Here is a 20,127-nt window from a genome sequence, read left to right as displayed (position 1 = left end):
GGTGGTGGTGTCGAGGTTTAACAAGCATGTATGTAGGCGGCACTTTAGACAGTGTCTGCCAAGTTAACCCAGTGTTCTCAATCCTTGGCAGGTTTTTTCTAAGGTTTGCCGCCAAGATAGAAGTCTGACCTTATGCTGGGGGGTGTGTGCCACTCCCAGAGGCCACAGGCAAGTACCTTGTGAGCAGGAGTTGACACCTTTGTTCACAGAGGATGTCTAGTGATCAGACCGGTGCGGCTGTGAGCCTCAATGCCTTCACTGGTGCCACTGGACAAAGGATCTAGTCCCCCGCTCAAGGACTCAGCCGCCCCCTGCCCCAGGCATTATTTTTTGCAGGCAGATGGGAAATTAGCTACGGAGAAGGTTTCCACATCCACTAGGCTAACCACACCTCAATGGTGTTGCAGCTGAGGTGTACAGTCGAGGATGGTAACGTCCATCTTAAATTTAGGTTAGAGCTCAGGTTCTGAATAGCTTTAGTGACATACACCAACAGGATGTCGTCGCTACTGGGGCGGATTAGCCGCAGGACTAGATGCCTATTTGCTACTAGTCCTCACACCCACTAAAACCCTCTCGATGCAGGATTTAAGGGGCACCCCAGACACCAGAACCTTAGATTTGACATGATAACAAGAAGAGACCCATTTCCACAAAAAGGCAGGACTCAATGAAGAGAGGCGCTAAGCTCTGCACCTGTGGCAGCCAGCCTGCACCCACTGGATTTTGACTCGGCCAAGGCAACAGACCAGTTCCAAAAGGAAGGTGAACCCCTCTGCAAACTACAGAAGAACTCCATTGGGCTAGAGGAACTAGTCCCCTGCAGTCGGCAGGCACAAGCCGCTAAGTCCACAAACTTGATGTCCTGTTCCCCAAGCCATCCGGCATGGTGGCTCAAAGTCCTTGGGCAGGTGGCTTCAGGAACTGTAGTCCTGACTCTCCTCAAGGCTCCACATTCTACAACATTACCTTGTACTCTGGACGAAGACTACCTCAACCAGAAGTGCTTAAAGGTCCCAAAATGTTTGTGGTCAGTCTCACTACCACTTGCTTAAATCAACACCTTTAGAGATGTGATTCACCTGCACAAATGGTCAACCACCCCGTAGCTCCATTGTAAAGATCTTGCATTTGTTTTTACCCTCTCTTGGCACGCCTGCCAGATTCTCTGGCTATGGATCCTGTTCAACTCCATGGATGGCCAAGAGCACCTCTGTACCCGAGTCCCCAGAGCCAGGTAGATCGGATCTGCCTGGAGATTCATGGTCCAGGGAAAGCTCCTTGCTTAAGTTTCAAAGGGTTTTACTCAACTCTCCCAGGAAGTACCTTTTTGCTAATGTAACCATTTCCAACACCGTAAGCCTAATTGACAGCTCAGTTTGACAGCAAAGTGCACCTCTGCATCCTGCTCCCCTGAGCCAGGTACAATTATGCTAGCTGTTGCAAATTGGTCTAGGGACTCACAAGACCTTAACTCCAAGTGGGTTCTGTTGAACTCACTTTCTAAGTAACCAATTGCATATATGTGTTTTTCTCATTGACTGCAAAGTTGATGTTTTCGCATTGCACAGTACTTTCTGTGGTGTGCCACTTACTTCCGGTAGTTGCCACATTTTGTCCTAGTTCTGCAATGTGTACTCGCCTTATTGATTCCGGGCTGAAGAGTCTTTTCCTGTCTAAGCACAGCCAGTGCCACCTGGAGGCAGTCGAGGAAAACCACACTGATGTTGTCAGTAATAAAAAGAGAAACTCAGTTTGTGACTACGTTTTGCTTAGCCATATACTGCAAGACCTAAGCCCCAATTTAGCTGTGGGAGTAGAGGGGTTGGAGAAAGTGGGGGTGGAGAATATTTTATGCAACATCAGAAAGAAGAAATGAGTATGCAGAGTGTTACTCCTCTCTCAATCTTTTTAACACCCCCTTGGGGACCAACATTAAAGTGGAACAAATGGAAAAAATCTTTCACAATTTTTCTATAGCTTGTGGGCTCAATTGGGGTCTAGAGAGGAAGATAGCACTGCTACAACATTGTTTAGGAGCAGACGGGCAAGAAATCCTAGACCATCTACTGAATTTGAGTGCTGATGAATCCAGGGGGTTAATTGAAAATGAAATAAGAATAAATATTTAGATAATCATTTCCTTCCTAGGATCAGTACAATCATGGAGCGTTACCATTTTGGGAAGCGCTCGCGAAAGGAAGTAGAAACAGTAGAGGAATTTGTGTCTGAGTTGCATAAATTGGCAGCCTCATGTAAGTTTGAAGCAACAAATGACAAACGCATCAGGGACCAATTTTTGCTTAATTGAAAAATTGAAAGGATACAGTAGGAACTTTGGCTAAAAAATCATCCTCCCTTGGGCGATATGTTGATTGTGGTAAAACCAGTAGAACACATGATGAGATTTGTGAAAGAAATTAAGCAAGACACCAATGGTAAGGAAAATGTACAATTAGTTGGGGTGAAAAAAATGAGGTACAAATTGTTAATGGTGCTCCTATAACACTGGACAGGAGGAGTGTTGGCGCTGTCAAGGGGCAATACTACATACGTGAGAGGGTTGGCCACATGGCAAGCAGAAAGGAATACCCAGTGATGAAAGCTGTATGTAATAAGTGTGGGAGGAAAGGACATTTTATGGCATGCTGCAGAAGTAGCTGTGGTAACAAGAAAGAGGAGAAATAAGGTGTGTCTGAGGTGTGCAAAGAAATTGAACTGCTGATGACTGATGGAGGGTCCAGTAACCCCAAAGATGTGGTAAGGATAGAAGACCTCGAGGTTGATGTAATGTTTGATTCATGCTTTAGACTAATAATAATTTTGGAGTAGGTATTTAATAAATTGTTCAAGAAACAATGAAGCTACAGAAAATGATATGCATCCAGAAGGATATATACCAGGCCAGCTTCTCACACCATGCGTCCTGAAAAGGAGGTTGATTTTATTAGAAACTGTTACTACAGTCCTTGAACTGTTGTTTTGGCTGAGACACTGGTTCTCACTAGATTTTACTGCTAGCAATTACACTTTGTCTTCATCGTTTGAAGAAGTCAAACAAGAATTACTACTTTTCCGCTTGGCATCTTGCTTTACTGCTGAGCCTGTGGCTGTGCAGGTATATTTTACTTGTTTACATCCGCTTAATTGCACATGATGGCTCTTGTGACCTGAACACTGTTTCACCTTGAGCTACTTTTACATTAGGTACAATATGCACAATTACCATGCACAGTCAAGGACAGTACTAGTTAACAAGACAACTAACTGCTTGGTGATATTGTTGCACATCATCTGTTCAGTTCCACAAGTTTTTCTAGTGAAATTCCTGTATCTGCGCCACTATCAACTCCAGGATCCCATGTACTGTTTTTGCTTAAGGAACATTATCTCAACAATTAAGAAAATCCTCTTGACTCCTTATCCACATTAATTTAATTTGATTACTTTTCTGTTTCTCCTTGTAATAGAGAACTGTTTATGCCTTAATGAGGTCTTCCAGGAGTTTTGTTGTCAACAATATGTAGGTGTGAACCCCGGACCTAATTTAGAAGACCGGTTATGGCTGCAGTTACACCATATTTATATTGTCGAAACATAAGGCTGTTTGCTTTGTGGGAACTCCTTCATCGCTGCTGCTAACCCGGCGAGGTGCAGAGGTTACTCTAACAAGCACTGGCAATTCCAGTAGGTTTGGCTTCTAATTAAAGTGCCTCTTCTGTCACTGATGGTTTGGGCACTCAGAAAGTCATTATGCATGTACTCTGTCACTGACCTTTGCACTCATGCATTCACTCATCCATCTACTGACTCATTCTTGCATTCTCCCACTAACACAGCCACAATAAAGCACACAGAGGTGAACAACTTATGCAAGATATATTAAAAGAACAAAAGTTGAAAAAAGAAAACACGCTGCCTCAGACACATGGCAGGCTTGCGATAGCAAATAAAATTAAACATAGCAATGGGTGGCCGTCTTATAGTGGTATAGTGCATACACAATTAAACACTTTTAGTATTGCTGCCACATTTAGAACCAACTTGCTGACCATTTTGGTATGTTTAAGTAATGATACTCTATGGACAATACCATTCCATGATGTATGCTCTAAAAAGGGAAAATAAAAAGAGGAGGAAAGAAATGAAATGTGATGTATAAACGGAGATCATGGACAACTGAATGAATGGCCACATCCCTGCCTCTGAAACATACTCCTTTTCATGCAGATATGCACAGGTGTTCGGACAAATGTGGTCACAGGGAAAGAAAATGTCTAAAGGGGGATGACACAGTGCCCCATGTTGTGTGCTAAGATGGATAGAAGCATAGTGTAAAGGATATTTATACAGTGGCAGAAGAGATCTGAACCAAAGACCCTGTATACAAGTATATGTATACACAAGCGCACACACACATACAGGTATGAATTTGTGTATTTGTCATGATATTTCATTATAAATTACGAGATCCTGGCAGACAACTAAGCCTATAAGGCCTTCCAAAGAAATTCTAGTGAGAATTATTGCAGTGTAAATCTTCTACCCCATGGTTGTGTAAGGAAGTAATCAACACCATAACCCTTGCCTGTAAAAAAATATGTTGTGAGATTTAATTTAGTGAAATACCTATGTGTAGGCTTTAAAGCAATGCAAAAACAATCACCCTTATAGGCATACGGGGCCTCATTTATGAAAAGTGACGCATCGCTGCGTCAAAACAGCGATGCGTCACTTTTCACTGCGCACTCCTTACGACATTCCTGATGCGTCATATTTAATGTATGACGCATCATGTCGCAAGGAGTTACAGATACGTCCGTATTTCTGACGTATCTGTAAGCACAAAAGTGATGCATTGCTGGAGTGTGTCACGGAAGTGATGCAACTCCAGCAATGCGTCCTTTCACATAGGGAAAGCCCCATGTGAAAGGGCTTGCGTCAGTCTTACGCCTGCTGTGAGGCAGGCGTAAGATTTTTGACGCAACAGCGTCCTAAAAGTGACGCAGTAAAATCTCATAGATTTCACTGCGTCACTATTACGAGGCTTTTTGCGGTGGAACGCCCCCTCTGCATACATTATACCTGACGCAGGTATAATGTGGTGCAGGGGTTTAAAAAGTGACGCATCTACCTAGATGCATCACTTTTTAAATATGGCGCAACGAGGCGCATTTTTTACACCTCTGGTGCGTCACAAAAAGTGACGCACCGGCGGCTCAAAACTGACGCAAGGCCTTCATAAATAAGGCCCACTGTCTTTAGCACGTGCTTCATAAAAATAAATCAGATCTACTGCCTTTGTGTTAACTTTCACAATAAACAGAGCAGATCTATGTCATCTGCAATAACTTGTCTCAAATGGATCAATCAGGTTTATAACCTTTATTATTGATTTGTTACCATAGCCACCTCATGCCTACAGTATTGATTATAAGCTTTCCCACAAGGCAACCGTTTGGTCTACTGTAATAAAATGACAAATATGTACGCAATTACATTTTTTTAAACAATATAGAGGGCCCAATAAGGATTATCTTTGTTACGCACTCCAACAAATCTTGGGGATAGAAGATCTGAATAAACACCTAAACCCAGCCTACTGCAGTAATCTTTAAGATTCCGTGTGGCCAAATACTTGCCCATAGGCTTTGCATGGTGTAATAACAATTCACCTACTGCCAGTGTTTCTTACAATCAGTAATTCAGGTCTGATGGCTTTATCATAATTTTTAATAATACATCTTTCTATCAGCCTTGTTTGAGCTGTCCGTTTCCTCAGCATTCCGCCAGGCTCCCCCATAACTTATGGAACTTTCTCACCCTTCTGTGGGCTTTGTACACAGTTTCTTCTGCATTGGAACAATCATGCATTCCCCTGTGCCCATCACATCTCCTGCATCCTCATGCTATGTCTCTCTTGGCCACCAGTAGTCCGACTCTTAAGAAGATCTGTGAGCTCCCTGGCTTCTCCCAACTACCCATTATTCCGAATAGAGACATTTTAGGACCAGCTATCACTGGTTGTCACAGTAACTGCCCTTATACATGATGGATCTTTAGCCAATAGTATGCAATCCTGGTGCATTCCCGAACTATGTGAAACAGAGAGTCATATGTGTTGGCACTATGTACAACTGGGGTTGGGATCTCTGACCATCTGCCACAAACTTTGCCATATTTCTCATAACAAATCAAACATATAGAATCTGACATATGTTTTCCCAATGAGCTGATGAGGCTTATAGCGTTCGCCATTGGCTTGATATCATAACCAGCACAGGCCTACTGAAATGTGCATACACAGGCTACCATTGTGCATACAAATACAATTACAAAGATGTACACAATAACTGTTGGCAAAACAACTAAAACACTCTTAAAAAGGCCAAACAAGAAGCATGACAGTGAAAATCCTTTGCCCGCAGGGTTTGCCAGAGTGGGTGACCAACACCAAAACCCTTGCCTACTGCAGTAATCTGTCTGATTTCATTTGACAAAATACCTGTCTACAGCCTTTAACACAGTGTGACAATAATCTACTGTTAGGAACCTACTGGTTTAACCAATTCTTTTCAAAATAAATGAGCCAGGCCTTCTGCCTTTGCCATTACACTTCATAGTAGACAGATCAAACCTTTGGCATTGACCTTATATTTTCCCTTTGAACCACGAAAGCTGTTAGCCTTCATCATTGTTATCTCACAATATCCAACTCAGGCCAACTGTTTTGAATGTAAGCTTTCCCACAACGTGAGCATCAGCTAAACAGTTTTATAATTACAAATGTATAGAAAGTTACAGTTGGCAAAGGAAAATGCAATTTCTGCAGTGAAGACCTTATAAGGATAATAAAAATACAAATGTTCTATCCCCATGGTTTGTCAGCTAGGTTAACCATTACCAAAACCCTTTCCTATACGGGATTCTGTGAGATTCCATGTAGTAAAATATTGCTCTACAGGTGTTAATGCAGAGTAATAACAATCCACTCTTAAATGCCTAATGATGTAAACATATACTTTCCACAACAAATTTATTAGGCCTGCTGCTGTTTTTTTTGTGCCTTCCACATAAAAGGATCCAGACCTGCGCCTTGATCATTGGCTTGCCACCATAACCAGCTCATTCCTGCTGTATTGAACATAAGCTTTACCAAGAGTCAAAAAGTTCAAAGCATGTACACTTTTTTTTTTTCATTGGAAGCGCACAATTTATGCCCAATCAAATTCTGTACTCAATGGAACCAAAATGTGGCAAAATATTAGTTCCTTTCTCAGTAGTACTTCTTAAAGATCATTTTCATCATCCATCCCATAAGGTTCAACAACAGATTTGCGGTCATGCCAGACGTAAAATAGAGGTGCAGCCTCTTAAGCTAAAGTGGTTCATCTGCCACCATTTCTGATGGAGGTTATTCAGTAAAAATCTGTCATTCAGAGGGTGGCAGACATTCAGTTAATGATAAATACTCTTGTTATGCTTGAACACACCCATCATGTTAGGGAGGCTAGAAATTGGGTATGTATACTGTTACTCAACCTTTTGGGACACATTGTCATTGCCTTTTGTTGCTGACGTATATTGAGAGAAGTAGTGGAATTTGCTCATCATGTGGCGCATTTCTCTCCCTATCTGCCTTCTCCTTAAGCAGATTCAGCCATCTTGCTGAAATACCCTCAACTGACTTGAATCTGGTAGACTTTCCTCCACTGCTTTGGTGGCTTATTGAAATCCTACAAATTGGCAGGAGAGATCTACCACCCAAACTCTTCTTTGTGAGCTTATCTAATTTCAAACAGAGTGGGCTGCAAATCAGATTTGTGTTGAGTAAGAATATTACAGAGGCAAATTCCTAGAATATACTTGGAAACACATATGCATTCCAGCAATAAACAGGTCTGACCTATGGCATCTGGAATAACTTTTCCCAAATGAACCAATCAGGTTAATAGCCTTTATCATTTGTTTGTCACCGTAACCACCTCAGATCTACTGTATTGAGTATAAACCTTCCATCAAGGCAATCATTCGGTCTACTGGTATAAAATGACAAATATTTACACAATTGCAGTTTGTAAAACAATACAGAATCCCTCCTTAGAGGGCCAAAAAAGATCACCTTAGTTCAGAGCTATCTTTTTTTAAAAATAATATATCTTTTATTATTTTCAGAACAAATCAGGAAATATAAACAGGCAAACTAGTGCCACATGCGTGTGGCAAAGATTTAACACTTTATGAACAATATAATAACATGGAACGTGGAACTCCCTGCCCCCGGCGATTCGTGCTATGAGAGATTTGCTTTCCTTTCGCCGCGCGGTGAAAACCTTTTTATTCCCTTAATTTGTTTACACTCTTTGTCTTTTGTTTAGTTGTGTTGTGCAGCTGCCTTGTCGGGCGCCAGGACGCTCCTTAGCTGGAGCATCTGTGCGCCAAATAAAAACGCATAACATAACATAACATAACATAACATAATGCATACACAAAAAAGTACGCAGCAGCGCAGCCGTTAGCAACTCGACCACAACTCCTGCTGCTTTTCTAAGCTATCCGTTTCCTCAGCATTCCGCCAGGTCCCCCCATACATTATGGAACTTTCTCAGCCATCTGTGAGCTTTGGATACAGTTTCTTCTGCTCATCTGATAAATCAATCAAGAAGAGAAGCCATTGAGACAAATCCCTGGAATTTAAAGGCCTTAGAATGTGTAATACTATGAACCAAAAGCAGAGATGCCCAGCCTCAGGAACTGAAGCTGACGAACTCTGGACCTTTTTATTATCCATACAATCAGACTCAAAGCCTGCTCTCTTTCTGTGCTTTACTCATATCTTTTGTAACTACATCCAGTGTTTTCAAGTAGCCAAATGACTATCTGTAGTGCTTTACAAACCTCTTCTTAAATAAGCACTTTTGTAACTCAGAATATGAAGCATAAAGTGGCGCATCGTATGACTTTCCATGGTCTGCAACTGTAAAGTGTCTTTTTGAATTTCAAGTAAAGAATGCCAGTCACCTCAATACAGGTCTCCTATAACTCTCTACCCTCTAAAGTCTGTCATCAATACTTCTGTTCTCAGATACTTTGTTGTGGGCACAATCTCTGCTTCATGAGACACTGTTGAAGATATTTATCTGATCTTAAAGTTTCTATTTCACTATTGGGTATGCTGCTAGGACTAATCTTGGTTTCCAAAATCAACTGAGGAAATTAAGTTTACAAACAATATAAATTGAATAGAGGCAACATCTATAGCCATAATATGTCCAGTCTTGTGGCCATAAGAGCACACAGATGTTCTGGTTGCCTCAGCCTCCCAACGCTTTTATGGAGCAGCAGACGTCGGAGTCAAGGGAGTGTCAACCAGTTGCTTACATTTTTAAGGTCATGTGATTCCAGTGGTCTTTCGGTTAAATGCACTTCACACATTTTCAGCACCCTGCTTCTGTGAAAATATTCTTTGTAGATACTTGCAGGCGATCACATGACTCTGCATTTTATACCGCTCTCTGTTGCAGTAGAGAGAAAGGAGAAATGACAGAGTCCATTTCTGGTATGTATGAAGGACAGTAATGATTGTGTGAAGAAGGGCAGGTTGAAGATGCCACCTTAGACGATTTGCCAATTTTGACAAAGAGCAGACAAAAAATACTACGCTGTTATCTCGTGTCTAATCCTTACTGGAGTGTAACTAATACTCCAATATGACAGTCTCGACAACTCCATAGGCCATGTTAGTGCAAGGGACATCTTATTTGGGTTTTTGATGAGTGTAAATTGCATGGCCATTTTGCTGTAGTGATTGTAGTTTGTGGCCATATCTCTAGGAAGTTTTCGTACCATGTAGTTTTCTGTGTTGTAACGGCTTTATTTCATCTGCAAGTAAATGAAGCACATAGGCCCAATTCACCCTTTTACGTGCCAGATATTAAATTTGCCAGTGTGACAGAGGCATCACCTTTAACACCTTTAGAATATGGAGTTTCCCTTCTCCTGTAAGGATTCGATTACGTTCCCACAATCACTAATCAAAGACACACACTGAAACCAGGCCAACCACTCTTCTCAGCACTGGAGCTTAATATAGCTTTATAGCCAGCTGCCGAGGGTTTTACTGGTTGTTAATGCCCCGAACCCTAGTTACAGGCCCTCACCCCAGGCGTATAACAAGGGTGAGGGCCTTCAACAACTGGTAAAGGGCTATAAGGATATTACAAAATCCCCCCCCCTTGAGGGTAGAATGTCCTACATTAAAAAGGGAGAAATCTGGAGACAATCATTGGAATGTTGGAGCTCTGGGCTTATACCAGCCATTATTAATATTAATCCACATTTGTAAAGCGCACTATCACCCGTAAGGGTCTCTAGACGCTGGGGGCAGTCGGGAAGATTTAGCAAGCTATTGCCCAGAGTCATATGGTACTGGGCTAATCTGCCACCGGTGCCAGGGATCGAACTGTGATCCCCAGCTTCCAGAGTCAGTCGTCCTAGCCGGAGCGCCACACCTCTTCCTGGAGCTATTCCATTATATTCAATGGAGCGCTCAACATTCCAATGATCTAATATAGCCTTATAGCCTACCGTAGCGGACTATACTGGCCATTAAAGGCACACTCCAATGTGAAAAACCCAAGCTGAAGGTGAGGGCCTTTAACAAGGAAGCAGGCGTTTAATGGCCGGTATAGACCAGCCACACCATACTATAATGCTATTAGAACATTCTGCCACTAGAATGCTCCAACAAAATAAAACAAAGACCTCAGTGAGCCCCAGGGGGTTTAAATCCCCTGCAGTTAGACTAGTTCAGTACTCAACATAAATGTTGAACTGCCTCAAATGGCATCACATTTTAATATTTCAGGTGTGTGTGAGGCAAAAACGTTACACAACCCGTTTAAACCAGCAATATTCAAATTACAAAACAAGGCTGGAAATGGGGCAGATTGTATTTTGGTGCCTTACACAATTAGTGTTTTAGTAATCTCTGCCAAGGGCTTTCTGTAAAGCGTCAATTTAATATATGGTTTTCCAACAATAAACGAGTCTACAGACAATTACACGTACATGTCAGCAGTTTGCTTAATTTGAGGGTGCGCTCCTAAGATTCACTTATTATTACAGTTCTTCAGTTGCTCACAGAGATGATCTTTGTATAATATCTACTTGAGAGCTCTTTTCCTAAATTGGGTAAAGTTAATTACTGAGCAGGAAACCTTTTATGAGTGTCATAACCGTCCATTTTAAAATGGACTAAATTGAGTTGCACATGAACTGGAAAGCTGCTCTAGGCGACATGACAAAATCACATCAGGGCATGAGGTGGTCACATGATATATCCAGTTACGTTCCACCAATGAGCATGAGTCCTAAATCTGTTCAAATTTGCTAAGGTGAATTTGCAAAGGCTGTGAGGAAAAAAATCCTGCACCCTCAGCAGTGATGTGCTTAATGTCAACTATTTTCAGTTACTTCATCCACATCATTATGTAAATCACATGAGTGCATATAGGCTGGCCATGGTCTACTTGCCCCTTGCAAAACAGTCCCATTCCTTGGGTGTTAGGCAAGGGGAGTCAGGAGTCCTTGAGTAAGTCCTCTTCTTCCAGCCGAAGATAGAAGTGTTCCTCCAGCAGAACCTTTGTCTTCAGGTGAAGTCTTCCAGGTCCAGTAATTATCTGGTGGTTGAGGTACCATTTCAATCCTATGCACTAACCACTGAATGGAGAAGTTTTACCACCCAATCCTATTTCCTCACAATTCTCCCGTCCCACTTTTGCAGCACATTCTTTTACTCTTAGTATAAAAGTTCAATGAAGCCGCTTTTTCAAGACGGCAGAACCCAGTTGCTACCAGGCACATCTGTCTTGAGCTCCTTCGACACAGCATTATTTCGAGATCTCTTCCTGACAAATGTAAGACTGTTTTTCTCTCCTACTGTGATTGGAAATTGGTTGTCTCTGAGGATCCTGAAACAAAATAGGAGAAGCCCTTCTTATCATCTCCAATCAAAAAAGGTAGTGCTAAAGCTTCCCTTTGTTTTTCAAACTGTTCCTGTATACTAGCAGATATCTAATCCCTGCTAATTGGTCATCAATAATACCCATTTGATCTTCCTTACTTAACAACTCCCTGGCCCGATTTTGGCCCCAGGGAACCTGTCTCCTGGACCAGGCCATATTGTTAAGGGGTAGGGGCATGTAATTGGGCCAATTTAACCATGGGGACCCCATCCCACAGGGCCCTCCACCTTTTAAAGGGAGGGAGAGCACACTGTCCCCCTCTCCAGGCCAATTTGGCTCCGGCGTTCCCCATCCCCGGGGCCTGACCAATTACTAGAGGGGATGAGGGACCATGCAGCCCCCTTCCCTGGGCCACTTTTGGCCCCGGGGCCCAATATTACGGGCCCGGCCAAGAAAGGGTGGGTGCCCTGGAGCCCAGCAGGGGCACCCACTGCATCTTCAAAGGAGGCCCGGAGCATCCAGTGGAAGCCGGTAATGCTTCTGCCCGCAGGGAGTTGTTAACAATGCTTCTCCCTGCAGGCGTGACCAATATTCAGATCTGTTTCCCTGCCCGCATCAAATATATGTAATTCCTCCCACTTAGGTTTTTAAAAAAAAAGTTTTTTTCTTGGGACTGGACTGAGTCCGAGTGGCAAGTATTAGGCCACTATTACATTAGTGTATACGAATGGTATATACATAAAGTGTATCCAACATCTCTCCTCATGAATGCCATGGACTCCGTTGAGACTCTAGGCAGAAACATGTTGCTGCAATTGTGGAGTTGGGGGTACTTATTCTCTGATAGGCAACACCTATTTTTTAATCAAAAGTGATACTCTACACAGTAAAAACCTTACTAGGATATCGATTGTTTTTAATCTATTTTCACAGAACCTAGGCTAGAATCAAGTGCCTCCCTGATCCCAGGGTGTAGACTCGCTCTTCATCAAACTAACGTTTTTGGAGAGTGTGGGGATTTCCTATGATGAAGCATGACGCCCGGTAGGTGTGTGAGAACATGCCGTCAAACCTTTTGTGTGTGTTTAGGAATAGGCTGGTAATCCTGCAATTACAAAATGTTGTAAAATTGTAAACTAATACAATCTTTCTTGGGAGACTTTTTGCGTGAAATAGGGTTCGACTTGAGATCAGCTCACCCTTGAGGCCCTAAGTTTTATATTCCCCACCATGGAGATTGCCCATGGCTCTTGTTGTTTGAGGTCATGCATTCTAAGCACCATTTACAATGGACTTAAAGGAAGTTTAACAGGCCAAATTGGGTGAAATCAATTTAACTACTACCATTTAGGTCCAAAGGTGGCAGGGTCAAAAAGGCAGTAGGTCCTAATACCAGAACAAACAGGGTCCAGAAAGAGGCACAAAATCTGGGGTGACCATGCAGACAAGGCACATTTGCTACCCAAACTTTCTTAATACCTTGCCAAGTACACACATTTACATAACGGTAAAGGCAACTTTTCACTTCTACTGTGCTCCATCTTTTATTGCTTTTCAGTTCTTCAACTTGACATTATGGAGTGGCACTTTATCTTGGTGACGAATATTTCTTGCACAAATCACCCCCCCAGTGCTTATTTGTGCCAGTAGTTTCAGGTGACGGGCAATGGCGCTCATTTTTTAAGACCGGGACTTAACTTTCATCCCAAGGCTTTGACACAGAGCAAGAGAAAAGGAGAGAGAGGAGAAACAAAGATGAGAAGCTAAGCAGTTAGCTGTAGGAATGGAAAAGCGGCGGAAAGGAACCTACAAGAGTTCAATAGAAATACTTCATGTAGTGTGAAGATAGACATAGTTATGGATTGGAATCAAAATGAGGCAACCTATGTATTCAGTGTGCCTAGCATTTTGGGGATGTGCTTCTCAGACAAATCTTCGGCCTCTGTACCTATGTTTTTTTCTACTTATTTTATAACAAATTAAGCATTCTCGATTGTGAGATTGGTGTGTGGTGGGCGGGGTGAGGGTCAGTACTATCACATCCATAGTTCTGTATGTAAACACAGCTGCCATTCTGCTCTAGTGTACATCATTTGTCATGTACAGTGACTGGAGACTAAGGGGTGGACTTACATTTTAATGGATGCTGTCATCTGCCAAAAGAAGGGAGAATTCCCATATGCCCTATTTATTGTTGATATATATCTATGCATTCTAAATAAAGCAGACGGGACATCTGCTGTGTTTTGGCGCATTCCTGCATCTGCCAAACTCTAAACCAGGTCCTAAATGTTATTGTCTTATAATGGATTGATTTTTTTGCGGTACAAAATGTAATAAACACGTGAAATTATTTCTAGCATACACAACAGTTTTAGATAACTGTGCCCGTGTTCATTTTAGAAAAATATAATCTGAACCATTGATTGTTTTTTTTTTCTTAACAGATCCGAATGTTTTAAGACACCGAGACCATCAGAAAAACTCTAATGACTTGACTACAAAACATAGTGTAACAGGTAAATTGATCAAAAGATTCTTTTTAACAAAATGATTACTGTTTAACTTAGTTCATATTGTTTCTTGCTGCTGGATGTTTTACAAATGTATTGATGCAGGAGGGGTTTAAAAGCGCAAATTTTCTGTCCTTTTTTTGTTTGTTCTTATTGTTGGTTTTTCTTTGTAGATAGGTCTCATAGAGTGGTCATTTTTTGATTGCAGGGCTCTAAGTAGAGCTTCATTCTGCTACAGTGAATGCCACAAACGATGACTCCACTCATAAGCGTTCTCTACGTGTAAGGGCATCCTTTGTAAGTCATCACATATTTTGACTTATGGCATTGAATCGTGATTATAGAAAGATACAGCGGAAGAAGAAAATATATTCTGAAAGTGTGATTGGAATATTGTTAGAATAGTTTGTTAAAAATACAATATTTGTGAACATTGTAAATCAATAATTTGTTGTATAGCCGTTTAAATACTTTTTGATGATTACAAGATAATATAGGACAGGGATTTTCCAACATTTCTGTAGTGAGACCTACTTCTGATCAGTGAAAATCATTGTGAGTTGTGGAAGGCCAAGTTACTCCCGCATTGTTACCAGATAACCCCTTGCCCAGCTTCATTGACTTTAAACCTAATGTCCCTGGGGCCCGATACTATGGTTTGAATATAATACTGTGACCAGGGTACTCTGGTAGGGCTACCATGTGCGTCAGTGAGTGCATAGTCTGTGGGGATGTATGAACATTTGTGTGTTTGAATGAATAGGATATATGTGTATGGGTGACCGAGAGCCTGTGTTATGTGTACTTGTGGCACAGGCCATATGTGACACCGTTACATGGACAACACAAACATACAACCATTTATTTTCTAAATGGGAGAAACTTCAAGTGCAGACAAAAATGTTACCTTTTTTGTGCATCTGATGGAACTTTTTTGTGCACTTTAAATTTCTCCCGTTTAAAAATCAAATTGCTGTATTTTTCAGTTCTAAATATGGCAGAGTGTCTACCAGCCACTGGGAGCAAGATGCCTGCTGTGTATAAATGTAACACTTTGAAATGGCAGAAAATTCAACTGAAGATTTAACTTCTGTTTATACTCAGTACATACAACTCTGTTTTTGAATGTTCTCCCATGTCAAAGTGTCTTTACAAACAGCTGGCATATTACTCCCAGTGACCTGTAGACAGGGTGCCATATTTATAACAGGAAAATACAATCATTTGTTTAAATGTGAGGAATTTAAAGTGAAGAAACATGCATCATAAAACATTAGGACTTTATTGGATTAATTTAAAGCAGAGAAAAAAAAACATTAAGACAATGTTTCATAGAAAAACATTTCTTCACTTTGAAGTTCTCCCATTTAATAGAAAATGCCTGTAGTTTTCAGTTATAAATATGGCACCGTGTCTACCATCCACTGGGTGCAAGATGCCTTATGTTTGCAAATGAGACACTTTAAAAAGGGAGAAAAATAAAATGAAGAGTTAACTTAATCTTTTAGTTAACTCTTCATTTTATTTTTCTCTCATTTAAAGGCATTCAGAAATATAATTTTGTTCTCATGCTCCAATATTGAGTTGAGAAACTTTTATTTAAGAGTTAACTACCTCAGTGCTTCAGTTGTCACCTTGTGATCCACATGGGTTATAAATCTTGAGTGGAGCACTGCTCGCTATCAGGCTCTGCTGTCTGCAGCTTAATAATAATGTAAAATAAAATTAACATAGTCTACACTTATTTATTGCAGTTATTAATTAAAAATGAATTCAAAACTGGGAGCTACCCTGAAGGTTTATGTGAGCTACTGGTAGCTTGCGATCAACTGGTTGGAGACACCTGACCTAGGAGTAAATGACATCTGTCGTTTCTTTGCATTTAAGACACGTTTTAATAAGATTAGCATTAGGCAATGAAAATGATTGCCATCTTGCAATGTTACATGTGATCTTTTGACCTTATTATTTCTGACCTGCATGAAGTGAATCTGGTGCTGCCTTAAGTATTAGTCTGTAAGTGGACCAGCACCTCATCAAAAGACAATTGAGAAGATCATTGTAATCCTCCTTACATGCAAGCATTCGTAAATGCTTACGTTCTTTGCTCAATTGTTACAGTGCAAGTCCTAGTAGGTGAAGCCAAAAAGGCATGGTCTACTTCTGAGCTAAACTAGGAATCTGGTCAAATAAATTGGAGTAAATTCTCTTTCTTGTTTTTTCCTTTTGTCTCTCTTCGTGTCTTTTCCCCCTCATGTTTTTGCACTTTTCTGCCCTTCTTTTTGTCATCTTTCTTTTCCGTCTTTGGTCTTTCCTTTTACGCTATTACCTTTACCCCCCTCTACCCCCTCACTCCTCTTCAGCATCCCTCACCATGCCCACTACTCTCTGGATCTCCTCCCCTATTTCGGAGGCCTTCAAATGGCAGCCTCAGCGTGGACAAGCATTTGCAGAAGGTCTTCTGACCCTTGCCTGACCCTTCTGTCTAGTGGTGCTTTTGCCCCACCCAATTTTTCTGACCAAGAATTTCTGGCCCTTCCTCTCGGGACCCGCTCACCCCACCCACCAACCTCTGGATCTCCTGCCCCCTCCCGAGGCCTACAAAATAGTGGTCGTCTTGTGGACATGTGTAGCAGGCTCCCCGCTGGTGGACCCAATGCTTACCAAGGCTTGCCTGTCTTCGTCCATCTGCACCACTACTGAGTGTAACCCCAAGACCTCTGGCTTTCCATCCACCACAACCACAGATGCCATGAATCGGCCGACAGTTCTAGATACTCACAAGCCCAGGTGCTCATTCCTGCACTGCACCCAGACCTCCCCCACCATGGCGGAAGGCACATTCTCATGCCCTGCATGCCACTTCACATGTCATACCCCCACATCAACATCAGAAACACTTACCTCACCTGCAACAAACCCTATGCCCAGCGACACCTCAAACAAAACACACTCCACCCTCAAGTACCTGCTTCTCAATACAAACACACCATTGAAGTCTGGGACCTCATGCACAACCTCTCTCCAGATCTCCTATTCTTCATAGAAGCCTATCTTAACTCTGCATCGACCAAGACATAGCAGTGATCACCCTACCCAGGTACAAATTCCCAGGGCAAGACTGGAATAGCCATTTAAAAAAAATGTGTTTTTTTTTCTAATTTATAGAATGTTAGATATCGTGAACTTGACCCAAATCGGGTATTACAGTGCCTTACATAGCAGCAGTTGCGTTACGTGAGGACTCATTCATTTTTGTTAGGCACGGGGAGATTAAGTGATTTGTCCAGAATCACTGGATGTTTAGTGTCATAGCCGAGACACGAACCCAGTTCCCCAGATTCGAGGTCGACCGCCCTAGCCGTTAGGCCAACTCCTCTCCCCATCATGTACCACAAAGAAATCAACTACACTGTCACCGATGTCGACACCGGCAGTTGGCTGGGACACCTAGCATTAAAAATCATTACTCTGCTCACCGCAACCCCAAGGGGAGCCCAACTATACCGCCCCCTTCTCCATCCCCAGACCCAGATTTAACTTTAGATTCTCCCTCACATGCCTCATTGCTGCTCTGAACTGTAGCGTCCTACTAATTTATCCTGCTTAGCAACCCAACTTTCATTTGAAAGACCAGCATCTTGGAATGACCTCAGCATCCTATGACTCTCCCAGTGGGAAAATGATCACACTTACGTGGCTCGACACAACCTCAACCCTATCTTCGCCAGCTTCTCCAAAATCACAATAGACAAACCTACCAAACTCACCTGGACTGACTACTCCCTCATCATTTCAACATCCACCTGCCCAATCAATCCAGAACCACCAGCACCTAGACTTCCTGATGCTAATGCAACTAATTCCCAAAGGATGAATCGATCTCGGAGCTCTGTCACTCTGCATCCCATCTACCAACATATAATGTATTTTAATTTTAATATATGGGCAACATCCAGTACGGAATCTCTGGCCCCTCTGAAAACCACCCAGAAACCTCACTGTTAGCCTCAAGCCACTTAGTACACCAAGGACTTCCTACTCACAAAGCGTTGCTGCAAACAACTGGAGTGACGTTTGTGCCACTCCCAAGACAACACTGAAAAAACGTACTACAAATCCATCTTCCAAATCTACCACCAGTGCCTCCAAACCATCAATAATCTGGTTCTCTCTGACTGGATGTGTGACAACTCCAACACCGCCAAAGAAAATCTTTGTTATTGTCAAAGCTAGCCTCTGTTGGGAACTCTGCACTCAACTATCCAACTACGTCTCAAAGAAAATCAAAACCATCTACATTAATTTTGTGCCACAACTGGACTTTTTTTCTCCTCGACTTCATCCACACTAAGTTTAGCACCACCTTAGAAACCACCTTGACCTTGTGGCTTTTGACCTCCAACACATATACCACCAACGCCATGCACCCCATCCTCTTGGGAGTCCTCTCGGACCCATGCCCCCACTACATCTTTGCTAAAGGTCCCAACCCCATCTGCACAGCCCTCATTCCCATATTTAACTTGCCACTCGCCCCAGTCACCTACCTGGGTTCCTGAAAACACACCCTCACCCTATGCTGCTGTAGACACCAGTGACAGATCTCCAGATGATGGGCAACTACAAAACCATTTCCCTTCTTCTGTAACTGTCCAAATTCCTGGAGAAGCTCATCAGCTCTTGCCTGGCCATCTCAGAATACTCTTCCTCCACCCAAGCCAACTTTATTAGGTGCATGTCTTCAGTAGAAGATCGGAGGAACAGGATCAACCGCAACCTCAAATGTAGCTGCTACAAAACCAAAGTAGTTTTTGGGGCAAAGACACTTCATGCTGGCTCCTGACATGGTACCCTAGTGAGCTAGGACTGGTCACCCTCCCCTCCCATCCCTTTCCACCAGGAACTTTGGAATCTTAATTGATCACCAAATCTGAATGGCCAAGCTGGTCAATGCAGTTGCATGGACCTGCTTCCACACCCTCAAACTGCTCACGAAAATCTTTAAGTGGCTCCCATTGGGACACCCACAGGACACCCGTCCGTGAAGCAAGCCCTCATCACCAGCCAGCTTGACTTTAGCAGTGCCCTCTACATAGGTACCACAGCCCAGCTCACCAAAAGGTTCCAAGTAGTTCAGAATGTGACCGCCAGACTCACACTACCTCACTAAAGTCACATGAACTTGCATCTCCAAGACCTCCATTTGGTCCTGATCCAGAAACGCTCCCTCTTCAAGCTCATCACACACACCTTTACAATGTTGTACACTTATTAGGGTTTATAGGACAATAGACCAGTTAAATACTATCTCAATCTATCTATGGATTTTTCAATTAATGTATACTCACTCAAATAAAGGACATCTTCTTGTTTCGAAGTAGGAGACTCAATAGGGTTTTTAAGAAAAAAAGCCACTGGAGCATCGAGCTTTAGACAAATGTCCCAGTCTCTCTGAATTATGGTGTGAGAAGATGGGGCCACACACACTCGTAAAATTGCAAGGTCCATTTTGTATTAAACTCTACATGGGAGGTTAATCTGCTGGCTGTAATTAAGATGGTTTTCGTGCCTTAACATTTATTGTGAATATTTGTCTTTTTTGCCTAGACCAAGTTAGTGCCAGGGTGAAAGAACTAGCTTTTAAT

General features: G+C 42.2%; 1 protein-coding gene across 1 annotated transcript in view; it reads left to right on the top strand.

The window, feature by feature from the left end:
* EMB (embigin) overlaps positions 1-20,127 on the top strand; it is a 115,077-nt gene that overhangs the window by 24,829 nt on the left and 70,121 nt on the right. The window contains exon 2 of the mRNA XM_086960611.1: positions 14,414-14,485. Within this exon, the coding sequence (XP_086816737.1) occupies positions 14,414-14,485 (72 nt within the window). The remainder of the gene's footprint in view (positions 1-14,413; positions 14,486-20,127) is intronic.

The sequence above is a fragment of the Lissotriton vulgaris genome, chromosome 3_1 (genome assembly GCF_964263255.1).
Source record: "Lissotriton vulgaris chromosome 3_1, aLisVul1.2, whole genome shotgun sequence".
Lineage (NCBI taxonomy): Eukaryota > Metazoa > Chordata > Amphibia > Caudata > Salamandridae > Lissotriton > Lissotriton vulgaris.
The sequence above is the reverse complement of the archived record's forward strand: the minus strand, read 5'-3'. Positions and strand labels throughout refer to the sequence as shown.